General features: G+C 49.1%; 1 protein-coding gene across 1 annotated transcript in view; it reads right to left on the bottom strand.

The window, feature by feature from the left end:
• Positions 1 to 10141, bottom strand: part of PARP1 (poly(ADP-ribose) polymerase 1) — a 34225-nt gene extending 24084 nt beyond the window's left edge. The window contains exons 1-4 of the mRNA XM_054196163.1: positions 9945 to 10141; positions 5972 to 6134; positions 4864 to 4982; positions 3608 to 3822 (exon numbers count right to left, since the gene is read on the bottom strand). Coding sequence (XP_054052138.1) covers positions 3608 to 3822; positions 4864 to 4982; positions 5972 to 6134; positions 9945 to 10064 — 617 coding nt within the window. The 5' untranslated portion in view covers positions 10065 to 10141. The remainder of the gene's footprint in view (positions 1 to 3607; positions 3823 to 4863; positions 4983 to 5971; positions 6135 to 9944) is intronic.
• Between the last annotated feature and the right edge of the window lie 8755 nt (positions 10142 to 18896).

Below are 18896 nucleotides of genomic sequence, written 5' to 3'. Positions count from 1 at the left end.
CTCCAGCAAGCCAGCGCTCACTCCTATGCCGTAACTTGTCTCCCAGTCTCCAACAGGAGGAAAGCCAGCAAACCAGCCGCTGGAAGGCAATCACCCTGCCGAGAAGCCCCGTGACTCAGGGAAAGCTTCCAAATTCCAGCAGGGACTCACACTTCTGGCAGCTTCCTCGCAGAGTTAAGGGGAGCGGGTTGCTTTCACAGAGCAATTACTGTACCTGTTCCAGCCACTTGAACAAACCACAGAGCAGGAGGGATCATCCCAATTCCAGAGAGGCATAAATCAGTCAGTCACCACCTTCTCTTTCGTCCCTGGCTATGCCCAACCAAGGCTTAAAGCAAACACTAATCGTCATTTTATACAGCCTGGACAAGGGAATGGTAAAGCCAAATTCATCTTGCATCTTCCCAAAATAGCAGATTTTAGAACAATCGACAAAACACACGCTCACTGACACGCACATGAATTTTATCTTCCGTCCTTGGGACCAAACACTGTGTGTTGCTAACAGCAGCTGGGTACTCCTGCGCACACCCTTCCTCCTGCTGGGGAAGGGACAGTCTTCCCACAGTGAACAGGTATGGCACAGCAGCTTGCTTTGAAGGACTGGTACTACCAGCCAATACAAACCCCTTCTTTTCACCTTCCTGGAGGATACACAGCTACAAGACTTATTACAACTTTTGAGAAGATGAACAGGGGGGTGAAGTGTCCCACTCTAGCCTGGCCCTTCCCTATCATCTGCTCTCTATTTTTCATGTTCCCCTCCCTACAATGAACATGAAGGCTGGAAAGGGCAACCCTGGATAACTTAAGCAGCCGACACAGGGAGGAACAAGAACTCCTCTTTTCTCCTCCCTGTAAAGCACCGCCAGATTGCTGCTGATCTGAGTACTTACCCTCTGCCTCAGGCAACCTCTGCAGTTAATCCGGTGCTGCATGACATCTTTAGAATGACACTTTGCTCCTGTCCTAGGCAGCAATTCTACCCAAACAAGCGAGGCAGAAAATACAGGAAGAGTATCACAGCTTGGAGCAGGAAGGCGAAACACATGCTACCAAAGAAGCACAGTCAAAGGGAGCTCACAAGCTGCTACTGCATTACCTACATCAGTTCACGAGCACTCTTTCCACAGAGAAGCTACTGGCAAGGACACAAGACTCTCTTTCCCTAGGCCTGCAAAGTGCTGGGGCACGACAGCCCGAAGCCCAGGGGAGGCTCGGTATGTCTCACCCAAAGCTGACCAAGGAAAGAAGCCAGCATCCTTGCAGTAAACCTTCCCATTTTTGCCCTTCAGAGGGAAGGGATTTTCCAATCTATTCTTGGTAGCCCTGCTCGGCACCTCAGTTCTCTCATCTGCCATAGGCATGTCACACCACCGCCCTTACGGAAAGGGCTGACAGGGCAGTCCCAAAGTGTGAGCTTCTCCTCGGAGTATGGGCTAGATAAGCAGAAGCAGCATATGAATTTGAATGTGTCACATCTCAATTGCAGAGACGTCTGAGTCAAGATGTAATTTGGACGAAGTATCTTTAAAGATCATTTTGTGAATCTCACCTACAGCAGATGCTGTAACATCATTTCTGTGAGATGCTGTAATTTCTATCGTTAATTTCTGTAATCTGACCAAATGCACAGGATGAATTATCGAAGGTAACTGCATCTCGTTCAAGCTTCCAGGGTGTTTTTCTTTTGGCTTCTCCAGAAATTCTGTGCTTTCTTGGCAGAAAATCACCAGGTAGGAAGCACACCACACCTCTCCACTCATTCTGTTTATTTACACTCTCACTCATTCAATTTGTTTGACAGACAACTATTTTTCCAATTGACCCTTAACACCCTTGGCTCAAGCGCACAGCCCAAACAGCAGAAGAAAGGTAGTGGAGCATAAAAGCCAGACAGCGCCTTCACAGTTGAGGGACTTTTTCATGCAGCGCTTAGAAAGCAGGAAAGATGAGATGTCTTGCTGCTTCTCTGGCATGAGGTCCTGGTTCACATTACCCTACATCACCAGCCTAAGCCTTTTTCCACTGCAATCCTAGGCTTTTATTTACACAGTGACTTGGCAAACTACTCTGTGGCCTATCTCTACAAAGCCTTCTTATTTTGCATAGCATCCTAGAAGTGGCCCAGAAAAGCAGAGTCAGGGCAGACAAGAGAAACACTTACACAGTCAAATCTCTAGAGCTTTGCTGAAGACATGGGAGAAAACTACAAATAACCCTGTTAAACTCACACACTGTTCTAGGACAAAGCAGAACATGCACCTCGGCACAAAAATCAAAGGACTACTTGAAAAGCTGCAAGTGCATTAAAACTGTACTTCTGCTTACATCCTGCAACCCACACAGTAGTAAAATGCCTGTGTGAAAAGACGGCAGGCTGCCGGGCAGACGCAGACAGCTCGTCACAGCCTTCAGGGGTTCAGAAGAGCGAGATGAACAGCACGGAATCCGACGGAGCTCTGGCTGCTCCTGAGGCACTGCAGGGCCTTCCCCACGGGACCCGCACCACTGCTGAACGCTGCTGGAGCAACTGCTTGCCAACCAACAGTAAAGTGTGGAAGCTGAATGGCAACCTCCTAACAACACATAGATCCATTTATCCTTGCTCTGCTCTGTCACCTGTGGTCAAGAATGACATTCACATACATGCAGGGCTCTGAACAGTATGCCGTGCCCATCAGCCATGTAACCAGAAGACCAATACTGACAAAGACTGCACTGATTTCTCATGGCTACAGGTTCTTGGAACCCAAAATCAGTCTCACTGGGTAGTTCCATGGCGAATCCTTGCAAAAGTAAAGCTGAATTCAGTCTATAAGGCACACGGAGAAGCTCAATGTTTTACAACAAGATCTTTCCTGTTCATAGGACTCAGGAATACCTTATTCCTGAGTCCTTCCTCCACACGGACAATACAACACTGGGTTGCGTTATGAAGCACGACTCTAGGCAAAGTCACTTCAAAAACAAATAACAAAAGCCTTCGTTAACAGAGAAAGATTGACCAAAGCTAGCAAGCCACCGGGAAGCACTTCTCTGTCAGTACAAGTTCTGTCAAGAGCCTCCACTAAAAATTTCAATGCAAGGCAATGAAGTTTCAGTTGTACCAAAAAAGATTTAGCAAACAAAAGCATCCAAGTGTAAACACTACACAGCCAATAAACACCATTATCAGATTCGGTGCCTGCCACAGATCAGTGAGTGGCTCATAGATAAGAGATGTCAAATCAATTCTCTGACAAGCAGTTAGAGCAGAGAAACCATCACTGACAACAGCATCACACAAGGAGGCGCAGCGCCCAGTATCCATTTGTATTAAGCATACATTATTTTATGGTTGAAAGCCCTAAATCAGTCCTCCAAGTCACAGCTGCTGGTCTCTGCATTTTCTCAAGGCAGTCAGAGGGGGCAAGCGGACTGCAGGCTCCCGGGGATGGGGAATTTGTCTGTTGTCATCTGCCTAAGGTCACAGGAAGGACCAAATCCTCCTAAGACCAATACTCTTTAAGAGAGACAACAATGTCACAAGGTATTTAACATGGACGTATTTGAAGGCAAGCCACGACTCCTCTAGACAATGCAATTTGTTAAATTGCCCACGTACCCTTCAGTCTTGGTAGCCGGGAGCTGCTTCTTCAGAGTTTCTTTATCTTCAGCTTTCAAGATGCTGAAGCCCAGGAGCTGGGCGGCCCCGTACGCCGGAAGGAAGCCCAGCTCTGCTCGGCGGCTCACAAAGCAGTCCGGGTGGTACCAGTTATCTATCATTCCCAGCTGCGGCTTTTCAGGATGCACCATCTTCTTGGAAATCCGGATCTGGCCCTGAGGCAGATTAAAGCAACACAAAAGAGTTAGGCCTTGTGGAAAGAGCAGGATGTTAACAAGCTCATTACAAACATGATGCTTCCTAAACACCTGTAAAATAGCAACAGTTCCTCTATCAAAGCCTGAAACTTTTTTTTTTGTTCAAGCCTTTTCACTACAGTTACGGCTTCTTTCTTTACTCCTTCTAGGTTGAAAAACCAGCCTTAAGTAGTTTTCTGTTCAAAAACCACTTAAAATGGGTAATCTTGTAGTCTGCATTCCCTCAACTCCCAGTAAACCTGAACAAGCAAAACTCATACGACTAAACCATATACAGGCAACTCTATAAAGTAACTTTCTGTTGCTATCACTCAAGCATCAATACTAACATGATCTCATCCCATCTTACTACAAATTACTTCTCAGATGCCAAATAATTGTTTTAGGTGCTTTCAGACTGCAATACTTCATGCTCCAACAAGGAATCATCTACACAACAGTCACCAATGTTTCTGCAGATACAAGCGCACCAGGACTTGCTAACTTCACCCAACTGGCACATCTATTCACATCTATCAGAGGTTCACATCTTCATTTTGCCAACTGCCTTAAAGCAGAGCACCCAGATATGTTCAACTACAGGGCTGCATCGCTGTTTTTGTCCACTTTCATGGAGTTAATATGGATACACTGCACGCAGAGCTGGTCTTGCTGAGGAGAAGGAAAAGGCCAACATCTTTGCGGTGCGGCAACAAGCAGGAAAAGCTGCAGTTAGTGGTGTCTCTCTTGCCACAAGAAATGCTGGCAAGCGGCATTCCAGCCTGTTCCAAGACCCAAGTGAAAGGAAGCATCAGCAGGTTTGAAGCCCAGGCTACAAGGCCTGAGGGATGCCTTTACCGTCAGCTGTCCAGAATGCAGCTGCTCCTCAGACACAGAAATGCAGCTCTGCAAGTGCTTTCCATATGCAGGACAGACAGGAAGCCATTATAAAAGTCACTGTTTGAACTGGAACTGGTGGGAGAAAAGACAAGAGATGGAGAACTAAGAAAAGCTTTTTACCTTTTCTATTTTCTGTTCACAGCCTTTACAAGTACTTCTGTTAGACTTAGCATATTCTGCAGCAAAGTCATTTAGGCTCTTCTCAGCCTTGCCACCTCCTTCCTGTTCCCCTCCTTTTCCTGGAGAACAAAGGCAAATACAGAGTTCGGCTCTAAAAGGCATTCCCTTAATTTCTTATTCCCTGTCCTAGATTGTTAGCAGTCTGAATTAATAAACCTCTGTGTTCCAGCAATCCTTCTGTCAAGAATGTGGATATAGAGCAAGATAAGCAGTCCATGCTTAAAAGCACTTTTGAAATAGGAAGAAATCTTTAAGCGACCAAATAGGAATTGTACAGGATTGCTTATTTAATGATTTTAAAAGACTTTCAAAGGTGTGCAGAGCTGACCCGTTTTACCTCTTCCCTGAAAGCAGTATAAAATGAGATCTCACTGAAGAACTAACTGTAACAGGAGTCACAAATAGCTCTGCTTCAAAGCAGAACTCCTCTTCACAAGTGCTAGTTTCCTTTTATTTTTTGTATTACTGTGTTTCAACAGGCAGACATCAATCTGAAGCTGCCCAGCATCCTTCGTTTATACAAAGATGTGGTGAGTTTACTGTGGTCTGTACTTAGACCCTTCTCACTTGCTTCCCTCACTCGCCTGTTTGTGATGTAACATTTTCAAAGAGCCACCATAACCATATGCCACAGTGAAGGTACTATTAAAACATACTACGAAAGTATTTGTTAGCATTAAAGAAATGAAAACAAAATACATTCCTTCATAACAAGAAATATTTAGCTGTACATCTGTGAACTGATTTGGCTTTTTCACAACATACTACGAAAGTATTTGTTAGCATTAAAGAACTGAAAACAAAATACATTCCTTCATAACAAGAAATATTTAGCAGTACATCTGCGAACTGATTTGGCTTTTTCCCTCGTTGGTTTAACACGCTGGATCATTCTGCCAGTGCCTGAGCCCCACAGCGTGAGGAGACCACAGCAATTCTTCCGACATCACTTGCTGAAGAGACGCGGCAATTAAATAACCACAACAGCAGCTTGAGAAGAGACCATGGTTCCAGCTGAACCTCCAAACATCAGGACACCTCCGCTTACCTCCTCCAGGGCCTCCAGTTTCAATGGCTTTCTTGATTTTCTCCTGATCTTCCCAACGGAGCTCTGAGAAGCCATCAATGTCTGTGTGGGACACGATTCGAGCCCGCTTCCAAAAGCAGCTATAGTGGTGCCAGTGAGGGACTTTGCCATCAAACATGGGCGACTAGGAAAATGGCACATTAGACCAAGATGAAGCAACTCGGACAGAGTCAAGGGCGGAAAAAAAAACCAACATAAAAATGTGTACATGGGTAAACACAAGTAATTTCTTTTTTCTTTCTTTTTTTTTTTTTTTTAATTAAGAGACAGATACTATTTGGGACAAAGTCTAAGAAGAAAATCTAGTACGACAGACAAGCTGCTAGAGAGAGGTCCCAAAGGGGAGGGAGATGGAGGGAGCATTTACCTAGCTTAACCGGTTCATCACCCTGCTGTTTAGCCCATCTGTACCGCTCAAAACAAAAAGGTAACAGCCTCAGCATGGCTATAACGAACCCTGAGCAGACAGGGTCCTCTATGAGAAGCAGAACATCTGCAGTGATGAGCGAAGCAAAACAGAGGTTGTGGAAAAAGAGACACAAGTAACAGCACTTGGCTCATCTGCTGCAATCTCCTTTGAGACTCCTGCAGCACAAGAGGTTGCTGGTCTCACTCTGCAGGACCTCTGTGCACAAGGCACAGTCCCTTTGAGAGACGCTTCTCAAGCAAACTGTCCATGCCAAGGAGAGCCCTTCTCCCGGCAGAGGACAGGAGCAACAGCTCCAAGGACTGCAGCCTGAACAAATCCCTGAGGGGGCTGCAGGAGGCAGAGCCAAAATTTAAGGGAAACACCAGAGCCCAACAAAGTGCTCCCTGTATCAGGACAGAAGCATCACTCATATCCTCCCTGAACGGCTGCTCCAGAGTGCCCTGCCTCACACCAGCCTCCTCGCTTGCGTATGACTCAGACACATTAAGTACCAACCTGGCATTGTTCCGGTTACCCATCAGACAAAATAACCGTAGAGTGGTTTGGCTACAAATAATGCACACAAACAACTGCTGTACTAATAATACTCAGGGTTGTATAATTAACAATGATACAGAATTAACAACCTGGTAAAGCATTCTACGTATCAATCACCAAAAGCAGGGAGATCTCCAAGCTGAAAACAACAGCAGACAGTTTTGTGCATAAGCAGGAAGGAGGAGGAAAGGGCTTCAAAGACCACAGCGTGGGACTAAGAGAGCTGGGAACCCCAATTACAACTAGCCATCAACCCAAACTATAAGAGGACGCTGGTACTTCCAGCTGGACTCTTCCCACAAGCCAGGGTTCGGATTACCCAGTTACCCTCCCAGCACCACAGACACCCAGCAGCCACCCTGGGGTTGCTCTCAATGTGTCTGGAAGTCACATACAGCTTTGGCCCTGAAAGTTGGTCACCCCCCAGCTCTGGGCTCATGTTTGGAGATTCCCTTAGGGGGCACAAGGCACTGGGGTGCGTGGAAGGGGACAGAGCTGGCTCAATCTCGAGGGCAACCGCGTAAGCAGCACATAGATCTCCTCCACCACATGGAGTTGTGTACCTGGAGCACGACTTCTCTCCATGTGGGAAATGAAACCTCCAGGCGAGCTAGACCTTGTTTACACTTCTTCCAGCTCGCCTATCTCTAGACCATAGTTTCCTAAACAAACTATGGAAAAAGAAGAAATCGACTCGCTTTCCTGTTGCGCATGCAGATAACAGAAACTGCTCAGTTCAACCTGGAAGCAAAAGCCAAAGCTATACTGGCCCTGCAGGGCCTGGGTGCCTGCTCTGTGCCCAACACTGAGCAGCTCACTGTCATTCAGAGCTCTTCACGTGGAAAACCAAAACAAAAGGGGGGCTACAGTAGCAATAGCACCCAGCTAACAACTTCGTGTGCGTCTCCCTTTAATGTCGTCTGCACAATTTGCAAAAGACCTTGGTGCACCGAAGGAGGCGCAGAGGCTGCTCTGCAGGGGATTTCCCCAACAGGAAACAAGGGGCCCGGGTGCTCCGGTGAAATGCGGGGGGGGATACTCAGCAGCAGGGTGCAAACAGTGCTCTGCCGGCACAAAAACCAGCAGTGGGGAGCCCTTTGCAGAAAAGATCAAAGTCAAGAGGTTGGGGGGGGGGTGGTGTTGGAAATTACAAATAGCTGGTGTAAGACCAGCAGTTTTGGGGAAATAGTTGGCTAAAAGGCAGTGGCTTTGTGAGGGATGCCGTGGTCCCAGCTGTCCCCCTCCACCTGTCCCCAGGAGATGGCTCAATAAACCTGACCCTACAAAACCAAACACACTCCCTGAATGAAGTGAAGGCATGCTGCGGTCCCACAGGCCCCCCGAGCTGAAGCAGACCAACCCGCCTCGCACCAGCTTAAACTGCGGGGCCAGACAGGAAGGGATAACAAATGTGAGGGATCTGGAGAAGTAGCAGCCGGAGCAGGGAAGGAGGAGCGGAGGAGAGCAGGCACCTCCAGCAAGAAACAAAAGAAAAAGGCAGCAGGAACACGTGCGAACAAACACTGCAGCTTTCACATCCTTCCCAGGGGATGGAGGCTCTAGGGAACAAAAGCGGAGGCAGGTTATTTCCCCTCTGGGAAACCGGCTCCTGCCTCCACGCCGGGCAGACCTGCCAGCCCTGCCCGGGCAGCCAGGCATCCATCTCCTGCCCCGCGGGGTGCCGAGGTCCTCCCCTCCCCGGCAGCCTGGGCCAGGGGCGACCCGGCCCTTCCTCGCCCCTCTCGAAGGGCACAAGCGACTCTGGGCCGCACAGAAATCACTCCTCAATGGGCTGGGAGCCACAGCATCCATCTGCAGGGCTTTTGCTCGAGGCACTCGCATCCCACGTCCTTGCCAGCCTTCCATAAATACGCACACACGCATTCGCTTATCTTTCACAGGACACGCAGCGGATCCAGCCCGCTGTCCATCTGCGCTACCTGAATGCTGGAGGTGCCTTTCCATGTTCCCTGCTAGAGACAGGCCGAGGCCCATCCACAGCCTGGGAAGGCAGCGCTTTGCCCTTCCCGAGCAAACCCCCACCTCCCGAGAGAGATCGACTCCCTCCCCATCCACCCACCGCAAGGTGCGATTTCATGCCGGCCCAAAACGGCACGTCCAGGTCCATCCGTGCACAATGCCCACCCCTCCGACACCAGACAAGGCCCTTCCCTTCAATTTGAAAGGAAGCCAAGCAAATCTCTTCCTCAAAACACAAATAATTTGAGAACGACCGGCAACAAAACATTCAGTTTGCGAATTACTGTTGTGCTCCCTGTTTCGTGCCTGCAGTGTGGCAGCCAGCCCCGTACTAGCTGCCTACCGCCGGCAGCACCAGCCCCCCGGCTCTCCCCGCTGCCGAGGGGGGCGGAAGGCAAAACGTGGGGCTGCTCGCGACCTCCGAGACGTTTCGGGTCTGTTTCATATGCAAAATGCGCACCCGACGGAGACGTCCTCTGACGCGACGCCAAACGCCCCGAGTGCCAGACGCTTCCCGGGGCACGGAGAAGCCAAGCCGCCGCGATCGCCCCCCTCCCGCTTCCCCGGTCGCCGGATGGCAACAAAGAGCCTCTGTGCGCGCCCCCGCGCCGACCCCTCCGCCTCTGCAACCCTCTAATGCCACGCTTAACGGCGAACTTTGCACCGCTTCGCCTCCGGGCGCCTTTCACAGCCCGGGATACCGGCAGCTCCCGCCCCACCGCTGCTCCGGGAGCAACGGGGAGGGCTGCAGGGACCGGCGGGTGAGACTGCTGCGGGCACCGGCGCGGCCGCGGAGACCGCAGGGAGCGTCGGGCGAAGGCGCCACGGCTAAAAATAGGCTGCGCTTGCCGCCGCGGCGCAGAGAAGCCCGGCCGAACGGCCCCGCGCCGGGAGAGGAGCCCCGTCCCGGCCCCACCGCCCCCGGCCGAGCCGAACGGTCAACCCCGCCCACCCCCCACCGCCGGCCCAGGCCCCGCCACGCGGTACCTGCACCATGAGGGCCAGGCGCAGCGAGTCCTTGGCGATGCTCTCGCCGCATTTCTTGCAGGAAGCGCGGCCGCTCTTGGCGTACTCCGCCCGGTACAGCTTCTCCGCCGGCTCCGCCATCGCAGCCGCTCGCGGAGCCGCCCCGCGCCGCGCACCCTCCGCTCCGCGCTCCCTGTCTCCCCGTCCGCGGGAGAGCTAGCCGAGCACCGAGCGCGCACGCCCGCCTCAGCGGGCGGCCGGATCCGCCGCTCGGACATCGATTCGGCGTGCCTGGCGGCGCCTGGAACGTTCCGGTGTAGCTACAGTGTATCAATGGGGAGCTGCGGCGGCGGGTCACGTGGCGGCGGCGCCACGCGGCCCCCGGGGACAGGACAGGGCGTTCAGCGGCCGCCGCCGAGCGAGGTCCCCGGGAGCCCGCAGGGAGAGGAACGGGGCGGCGTGTGTATCCCGGCCCGCCGGTGCTGCGGGAAGCAGCCGTCCCTCGGTCAAGCGCTGGACAGGTGGCGTCAGTCCCGTTCGGCAGTTCCCTCCGGTCCCCGGGGACGGCAGCAGGGCGCCGAAGGAGGCACAAAGGAGCTCCTTGATGAGTTAAATCCCGCGTTTCCCTCTCTCAGAGGCGGTAACGTCCCCTCGCATCAGCAGAGGGCGTCGGTCCTATGGCTTCGCTGGAGAAGGGGAGAGCGATGAAGTTGTTCCAAACCCTCGACGAGTATTTATCGTTAGTTTGATTGCGAGTCTGCAATTAGGGGTTCGGGTATGTTCGGTCCCGGGTGGGCTTCGGACAGCTCGCAGGTGCGTCAGTCGGAGCTGCAGAGGAGCATCCCGGTAGGGCCCGAAATGTTCCTGCGTCTTTCATCTTCCCCTCTCCCGGGCTGTCACGCTTGCCGTGAACGTTCGCCGCCGCGGTGAGCCCTCGGGCAGCCCGCAGGCCGGCAGCCTGCCAGGTTGAGAGGACGTACCCTGAATTCATCGCTACAGAGTCGGGGAAAGAAGGGGAAAAAAAATAAAATAAATCTCTGCAAAGCGCTAGGTGGTGCTGCGTACACACGGTCGGACACGGATGCTCAGTACCGCGGTCTTCGCTATTTCTAATTACTTCTCACAGAAGCTCCTGAACCAGACGCCACTGGTTCAGAGGCAGATCCGCGTATTTAGTCTCACGCTGGAGAACAGCGAGAGACCCAGGAGAGCTCGCCTAGATGATCCGAGCAGGAGCCGGAGGTGGTTGCTCCCCACGCTGCCCAGCTTTACCCGGTTTGAAGGTGACTGGCAGTGAAGTGTGGAGTTGCGCTCACCCGTTTCAACAAACCTACTGCCACGCTGCTCCATCCAAGGGTTTCCAAGAGAGAAGCAAATTACGCACACGTAAGGGCTGACTCGCCAGAGTTGTCCTGAGTCAAGTCAATGGCCTGTTTAACTCAGATCCTGCCTCTCCCAGAGGCCATCTGCCAGGAGCTGACATAATAAAGGCCAAGCAAGCAGTGCTTGCTCTCCCAAATATTTCCCAGCCTCCCGAGATTTGTGGCTCAGGGATTTCCGGCATGCCATCATCCTGGGGGGAATATTTCTTCCAAGAATTTGTCCAGTTTCTCTGAAAATACTCTTTTGTTTATATGGTGTTTATTTATAGGGTTCGAGCAAAAGAGAAATGGCTTCTTGTTAGTGTTTCCTCTCGCTGGGGCCATTTTCACTTCTAAGGAAAGGCAGCCCTGTCTAAATACCGAAGCGCTGCTCCACAACCTGCAGCCTAGAGACCAGCTGGGGATCTGTAAGATATCGTGAAGTTGACAGAACCAGACACAGACATTCACAGGCACACAAGCATGAAAACGAGCAAAGAAGGTGATAGTAACCAAGGGCTGCTTGAAGTTTAGCCTGATATTTTTTTTTTGGTTGTGAATGCAAACCATTAAATTAATACTATACAAGATGAGGTTTAGTGGATTTTTTTTTTAAAAGGGGTGGGTGGCTCTTCTGTATGAATGAGCTCAAACACACTGCTTGAAAGGATCAAGCTCAAAGCTCTGGGCGCTTTACCTTTTCAGCCTTACTTTGAGAATGTGTACAGGAGTTTGTATGCTTATAAGCAGTCTGAGTCTTGCTTTGAAACAGGAATGTCTGCACAAAAAGAATTACATTGTTATGATTCTTTCTATTGCAATGCGATTTCCTCTGTAGGCAAACTGTCATCCTGATTTGTAGTGTCAGAGTTGCCAAATCACATTAATCCCTTTCATAAATCTGCTGATCGCAACGGAGCTGCCTCGCTCTGCGTCTCTGTCTCCCAGGTGTGGCACGTGGATCACAGCACATCCCTTCCCTTCTCCTGGGACAGCGGGGGACCAGTGAATTAGTGCTCACACAGGGCCCTCAGTAACACAAACAGTGCCGAGGATGCGGAGTTTTGTTACAAAACAGAGAATGCTCTGGCAGCAGCCACGAGAAGTGGCGTCTGCCAGGCCAGTTTCCTGGGGGACCACCCCTTTAAGTAAATCCGGTATTTCAAGAGCCCCGGTATTTGGCTGCTGGGCTTTACCAGAGGCTGGAGCAGGAGCAGGGGCAGTTAAAGAGGGAAAGATTTTTTATGATCCCATGCAGGCTGTCTACATCCCTTTCTAACAATATTCCCATCTCAGTGGGATGAGACTGTTGGGATCCCACTGGATGACAAGTGCTGCATGGACACGTGAGACCAATGATTTGTTTCTCCTCTCTGTTACCAGAACAGAATCATGGGTTACAGTACCAAAATCCTTAGAGATTAATTGTGTTTATCTCCAAATACTGATGGATGCTGAGATGCCAAACCGCCTGCCAGTGCTTTTAATGCAGTGCTTGCCAGGAAAAACCCGTATCATACATGCGACTGTGGGCTCCCATAGCTTGCTGCACTGCAGACAGGAGTATGGGTGAGGAAGGGGATCTAGTCAAAGGGTCTGATTTGCAGGCTTCATCATAAATGTCAGGGTATTTGGTATTTTTCTTAAAGTCTGTTTCTGGAGTCGTGATTAGATAGGAATCTCACCTTTAAGATGCCCCCAGCAATTTCTGACTTCCAGAGGCAAAACCCAAAAAAACAGCAAAGAAGAAAAGAGCAACGCAAGAAACCCCAGCTCTGACAGTTTTGAGTATTTCATGACATGAAACTCAATGCCAAGCATTCAGGTGCCTGGCTTGTGACTTCAGGGTACCAGAGAGAATTTGTCTTTTCCTTTCTGGGCCATTTTGCATTAGGTTCTTCTGAAAGCCAGAGGGAAGCGGGTCAAACTCCCGGTACCAGGAAGCCATAAGATCTCTCTTCAGTGTCACAGGATCAAATGCTTCCCTCACATTGTGCTGACAGTACCCTGAGCACTAAATCTTCCAGACTGTGTTGCTTTGGGCTCCGTTTCTGACACATGCTTGAGATGCCTTCCTACAAGATTTCCACCCTGCTAAGCATCTCATAAAAGGGTGAGAAAATGTTGGACATATATAGGAAACATTGCTTATAGCCTGTAGGGGAGTCAGAACCATTCTTGCTCAAGTCTGGATTTGTTGCTGGGGGAGACTTTATATTATCTGGCCTTTGATATTGGACAGCTTGAGAGTTTTGTAACAAAACCCCATTCATTGCTAGGTTATCCTGTCTCAATTGATGATTCACCTCTTTCCTACCGCTGCATATAATCAGTATGGCTGGTATGACCCTGTTTGCATTTAGGCAATAGGCTACAGGCAACAACTGCTATGGCTCAGCTGTGCCCTCCTTGCCCATGCAAGTGATCATCCATCCCACTGACATCAGTGGGGCTATTTCAACGGGAAAGGGATGCAAGATCGTGCATGCCACATCTAACAGAGCGTCATACTGTCTTTTCTTTCCACTGAATACATCAGAGGGCTTATCTTCCTGGCTGGGAGGTCTAAAAAATGTTTTCAATAGCTTACATTAACAGCCCATGCCTCCTCTCTTCTGGATGATAATTAACATATGCAATCTCTTAAACTGAATTTGGAGTGTTTCTGCAGGGCAGAGGTGAAGTTTGGGTGCCCGTAGCTGACTTCCAGCCCTCCTGAGCAATTCTGCATGACACACCAGCACAGAGCTCTCTGGGAAGCAGCTCTGATGGTTCCCCATTCTTTAGAACGCTTCCTTAAATAAATGTGGGTTTTTTCAGCTTTCCAGATGCCTGGGAAAATAGATGTGGGAAGAGGCAAGGAAAGAGGGGGTGACAGAGGAGAAGCAGCACTTCAGACTGATTGGGAGCTTAACTGAGCAGCCTTCTCTCAGTAAATTCAGTGGTAACATAACAGTGGTGTGACTTACACATCCAGAGTCTTGGGAAGGTCAGTCTGAAGTCAGCGGCAGAGCGCTGAGTGCAGCCCCATACTTGCCATAGTTTCTATCTGGGTGCTCGCCAGGCTCTGAGGTTATTCACTCTGATATTATCCCTGTATAGGAAGGACTGTGCCGTTATCCCTGTTTTACAGTCCCCATGTGGCAACTGAGACACAAATGACTATTTGATGAAATTAGAGTGTGGGAAATTAAAAAAGGGTAAAAGGAAATTTGTTCTCATGGCAGGTTAATTAAACTACAGAGTCTACAGCCAAAGGCAGATGTTGTGGCAAAGTCATGCTGAAAGAAATTATTTAGAATTCTCCTAACTGCAAATGTTAAAAGGGACATAAAACATCGCGCTTTGGAGATTAAGCCCATACCTAATTAATGATGGTCATGAGGAGACATAACACGGGGAAGATACGATCCTCAGTCTCACTGTGGGGCCGACCTTTGAAACTCTCAGTCCAATGAGCTGGAGATGGATGAACACTCACCAAATGGGCAGCTGCGGTCTATTCTTGATTTCTGCTACGTACCAACAAGAACGAGAAATCACATCTAAGGAAAAAGCAGATCGTGGCCCTCCCAAACCCCGGGCTAATCCCACAGCCATTTGGTCAGCCTTTGGCACAGTTCATGAAAAATTATGGCAAACTCCTTGGGCTACCTTGCTACTTTTTTGTGTGGATGCTGCCCAGAAGCTTGTTCCCCCACCTGAGTTCCCAAGCATCATCTTTACCCCACGTGGTGCAGCGTGGCTGCCTATGTGGATGCCACTCGTAAAAACCTTCGATAGCAAAGGAATGAAGCACCATCTGCAACACTGGAAGCGTTCAAGAGGAGGAACCAGGAAAGAAAGTTGGAGAGTTCATGCTCTGAGATCTGTATATGCCAGTCTCAAGCTATAGCATTACAGAGAAGGGATTTTAGTTAAGGCTGTCAGTTTCCCCACCCAAAGCTCTAATCTCAAATACAACTTGTCTCCACGTAGGCTTGAAAGCAAACTGTGACTCCTGACTGGAGCACCACGCTATTCTGGCCCCATGGCAGATGACTACACCCCTGGGGTGGCAGATACCTGCCTTACCTGTGCCAGCAGTCTGGGTATCCTCTGGCCCAGCACAGCTGCCAAAATACATGCTGGGCAGCACGAGATATCAACTAGAGAGTCTGTATATGGCTCTCAATTTGCGTTATTGAAAGTGAACAAGGAAAAGCAAAAAGAAGAGCCAGAGGGCTAAAAGGGGCAGAGTAGCCAATGACACTCTCAGTAGCATTGTGCTAATTGGCTAGAGGAGAAAATGACATTTCCAGCGTCTTGTACGTGCTTTGTGGTAGATTAAGGCTGCACAGATCTAAAGCCTCCTTCCACAGACATCACCTGCCACTGGAACAAATCCATTTTGGAAATGGTGATTTCTTACAGCATCCTGCTTTCTGTTAAAAAGCAGTGAAACCGCACATGGAATTGAAACACGTCAAGTTACTAACCCAGCTCGTCCCTGTAATTTATCCAAAATCTAGATCCCATTTGATTTTGATAGACACAAACAGTTAAGACCTTGCTTTCAAAGCCCAGCTGAAGACAGACTCCTTTGCTTGGCCCCACGCTGACTCTTTTTGTCAGGGAAAGGCCAGACATGCATTTGTTGAGATGCTCTGCAGTTCTGCCCAGGTTAGCAGCAGGAAGTTTTTTTTCAGGTCTTTGAGCACCCACTATGTGACTAATTCCAGTAATTCATTAAGTGCAACAAATGAGTGGTGACAGTGCAGGCTACGCTTCCCCATAATTCATCTTTGCTTGATGAGGAGGTTTCATGTTACACTGGACAGACATGTCCTCATCACTCTCCTTATAGGCTCGCTCTCATTTTCAGTTGCCTTCAGACGCAACAAACATGTCTGGCCCCAGAAACTTCGTATGCTCTTTTTCCTCAGTTGCCAAATATCTGTGAGATGCTTCCTCTCTATAGGACCCTGGGTTTAGCTAAGAGCTCAGCATTGCTTACACTCATTTAGAAATGCTAAGTATTTCTGCCGGGGTCATAACTTGGTAAAAAGCCATTCTAGCTCCTCTGTAATTAGCTGGTTTCCGAAAACTGTGCTTTTGTAAAATGCCACAACAAGGAGCACTGACCATTTATCTAATTAAGTTTGCTTTCTGAAGTATTTCTCAGCTCTACTGCAATTACACAAGTTCATGTCAATAAATATCTCCAATTATGGATATCATCTTGGCAGTGTTCTTTTAAATTGTATATTCCTGATAGAGAATCTTAGTCTTCCTTTGTGACTAATAACTGTTTGGGGGTTGCTTAAAGGATAATTGCTTTCTTTGTCCTAATAAAAATGAACTTATTTAAGGGCATCTGATGTATTCACCAATCTGCAAAATATTACTCAGCCACTAATTTAGATGCATTGCATTTAATTCAGGGTTCTAATTCTGGAGATCCCATTTAGACAACTTACTCTGCAGTGATCACACTGAGAGGGAAGGCTGGAAGCAGAACCCAGGAGTCCTGATGTCTGCTCTCCTGATCTTGGAGAACAACGTCAACACAGTACCCATGCTTCAGTGTTGCTCTAATTAGAGCAAACCATGTACAATCAGATTAACTTTGTTTGTACTGTGCTGGTAGACTAACTATACATAAAGCACACCAGAGAGCTAAAGCATACAGGACAGTGATAACACATGGCATAAATTAAAGAAAGCAATAATGAAAGTGACTGCTTGATGAATGCATCAGTCCAATGAAAGGCAACACATTTCAGAGGAAGATGTTAGTTTTCAGTAAAGCTGCAGCAATCTCTCCAGCTATGAAGTGAACTTTACAGAGGTTTAGCAGCCCTGGAAACTGAAATTCTCTCTTCATCTGGAGAAAAACTGCATGAGGGCAGTACCAGTCCAGTTTTGCCACCAATACATCTCATTCCTGGGCACACTGACCTCTTGGAAGGGGTAGGAGGGGAATCAATGCACCTCTCTGCTGAGGCTGTGGGCAGCCAGAGCCCACAGAGCCATTGGTCCTGTGAAGCGGACACATCCCTTCCACAAGTGAGCTGAGACTAGGTGCCCACTTCATGAGGCTCAGTACACGTTGAGCTGCTGGCAGCCGATTTTAGATACAATCAACTTTGAATTACCCACAGGAGGCTTACATGGCCCCAACTTCCCGCAACACTGCTGGCTATGGTCCAGTGCTGTGGAGGGTGATGCAGAGGACAAGCAGCTCTTGCCTGCCCTGGTGCATTGGCAGTGGCTGCTGTTGCTGCAGGGAAACCGTCTTTGGCATTTTTCAAAGTGGAAGGCTCCAAGTTTGCTCACTGGGTCTTGTTTACAGTTACTTTGCTCTGTCTGAATAAGGGAGTTACTCCTGCCTGCCCCAGCGTCAGCTTTGGCAGAGGCTTCATTGCTATTCTCAGCCTCCTCAGGTGATGTCCCCTCTGCAGTATCAGCCTGAGCCCATGGTCTACAGCTACATTTCCCAAACTGCTTTTGGAAAGCATGGTCCTCCTTTATACTGTCTCTTTAACAGAATCACCTAATTGCAGGGACCAGTGCCGAAGCTGGTAATCCTCTGCTTCATTAAAGGACCAACAAATCAATGACCTCTGGGAGAGATCCTGGAGTCCTATGGTCTTCCTCTTTCCAAGGCTGCATGTGTCGTTGCTAATTTGTTGTCATGTGCGTGCTTATCTCAGTGGCTGCTCATTAAGTGAGACCCATTATCATTACTGCTGATGGGAAGAAATGCTTAGACCCCACACTGAACCAAAAGTCTGTAGGAGTGAATGGGATATAACAACTTTCATTATCTCCGTCCCTACCATCAAGAATTCAGTGACCAAAACCAGCAGGGAATATGTAGCAAGGAACTTGCATTTCTTAGCCAAAGGAAAGCATATGGAAATCAATTATCTAGGGCATGAAACGCTCATGGTTTTCCCAAAGGAAAATACTGTTTAGTTTAATCGTTCTGCAACTACTCTTAATTAGCTATCATGCGTCATATTTCTATTCACATCCCCAGGAATCAAAATAGGCCAGTATATGACTGTGTACACTTCTCAGGAAAATAAAAAAGACAAATTAAAAAATGTATAGCAGCACTTTGGTTTACACCAGCTTTCATGTGGCGTAGCTTTCATACTGCATCTCTATTTTGGCCACCTGACACCTTGGAGGTGAGAGCATCCTGGCCAGAGAGGACCCTGGTGCGAAGCAGCCCCACACCGTCACTCCTACCTGCCCAACCCGGATAAGCAAACCGAGCCCGGAGCCGCTCTGAGGGAGCCTGCTGTCAGTTGTGCTGGTCACAGACAGTCTGCAGTGTCTGGCACATGGGGGCGGAGAAGCCGTCCAAGGGCGGGTGATGGCAATGCCATGGTGAAGCAGCCAATGCTGTGTCCATATACCAGCAGTTCTCCTGGCCACACTGATGCTGCTGGGGTATCATTATTGAAACCAGATGATGAACTGTAGCCCTGTTGCTGAAAAAGGCACTGAATTTTTCTCCAGTGCCTGTGTGGTTAGCGGCATGTACTTTTTTAGCTGCTACAAGGAAAACTAAGACCTTATGACTGATGTATCCTCTACCTTTCAAAAAAAAAAAAAAGAG

This window comes from Rissa tridactyla, chromosome 3, assembly GCF_028500815.1.
Source record: "Rissa tridactyla isolate bRisTri1 chromosome 3, bRisTri1.patW.cur.20221130, whole genome shotgun sequence".
In the NCBI taxonomy this organism is placed as follows: domain Eukaryota; kingdom Metazoa; phylum Chordata; class Aves; order Charadriiformes; family Laridae; genus Rissa; species Rissa tridactyla.
The sequence above is the reverse complement of the archived record's forward strand: the minus strand, read 5'-3'. Positions and strand labels throughout refer to the sequence as shown.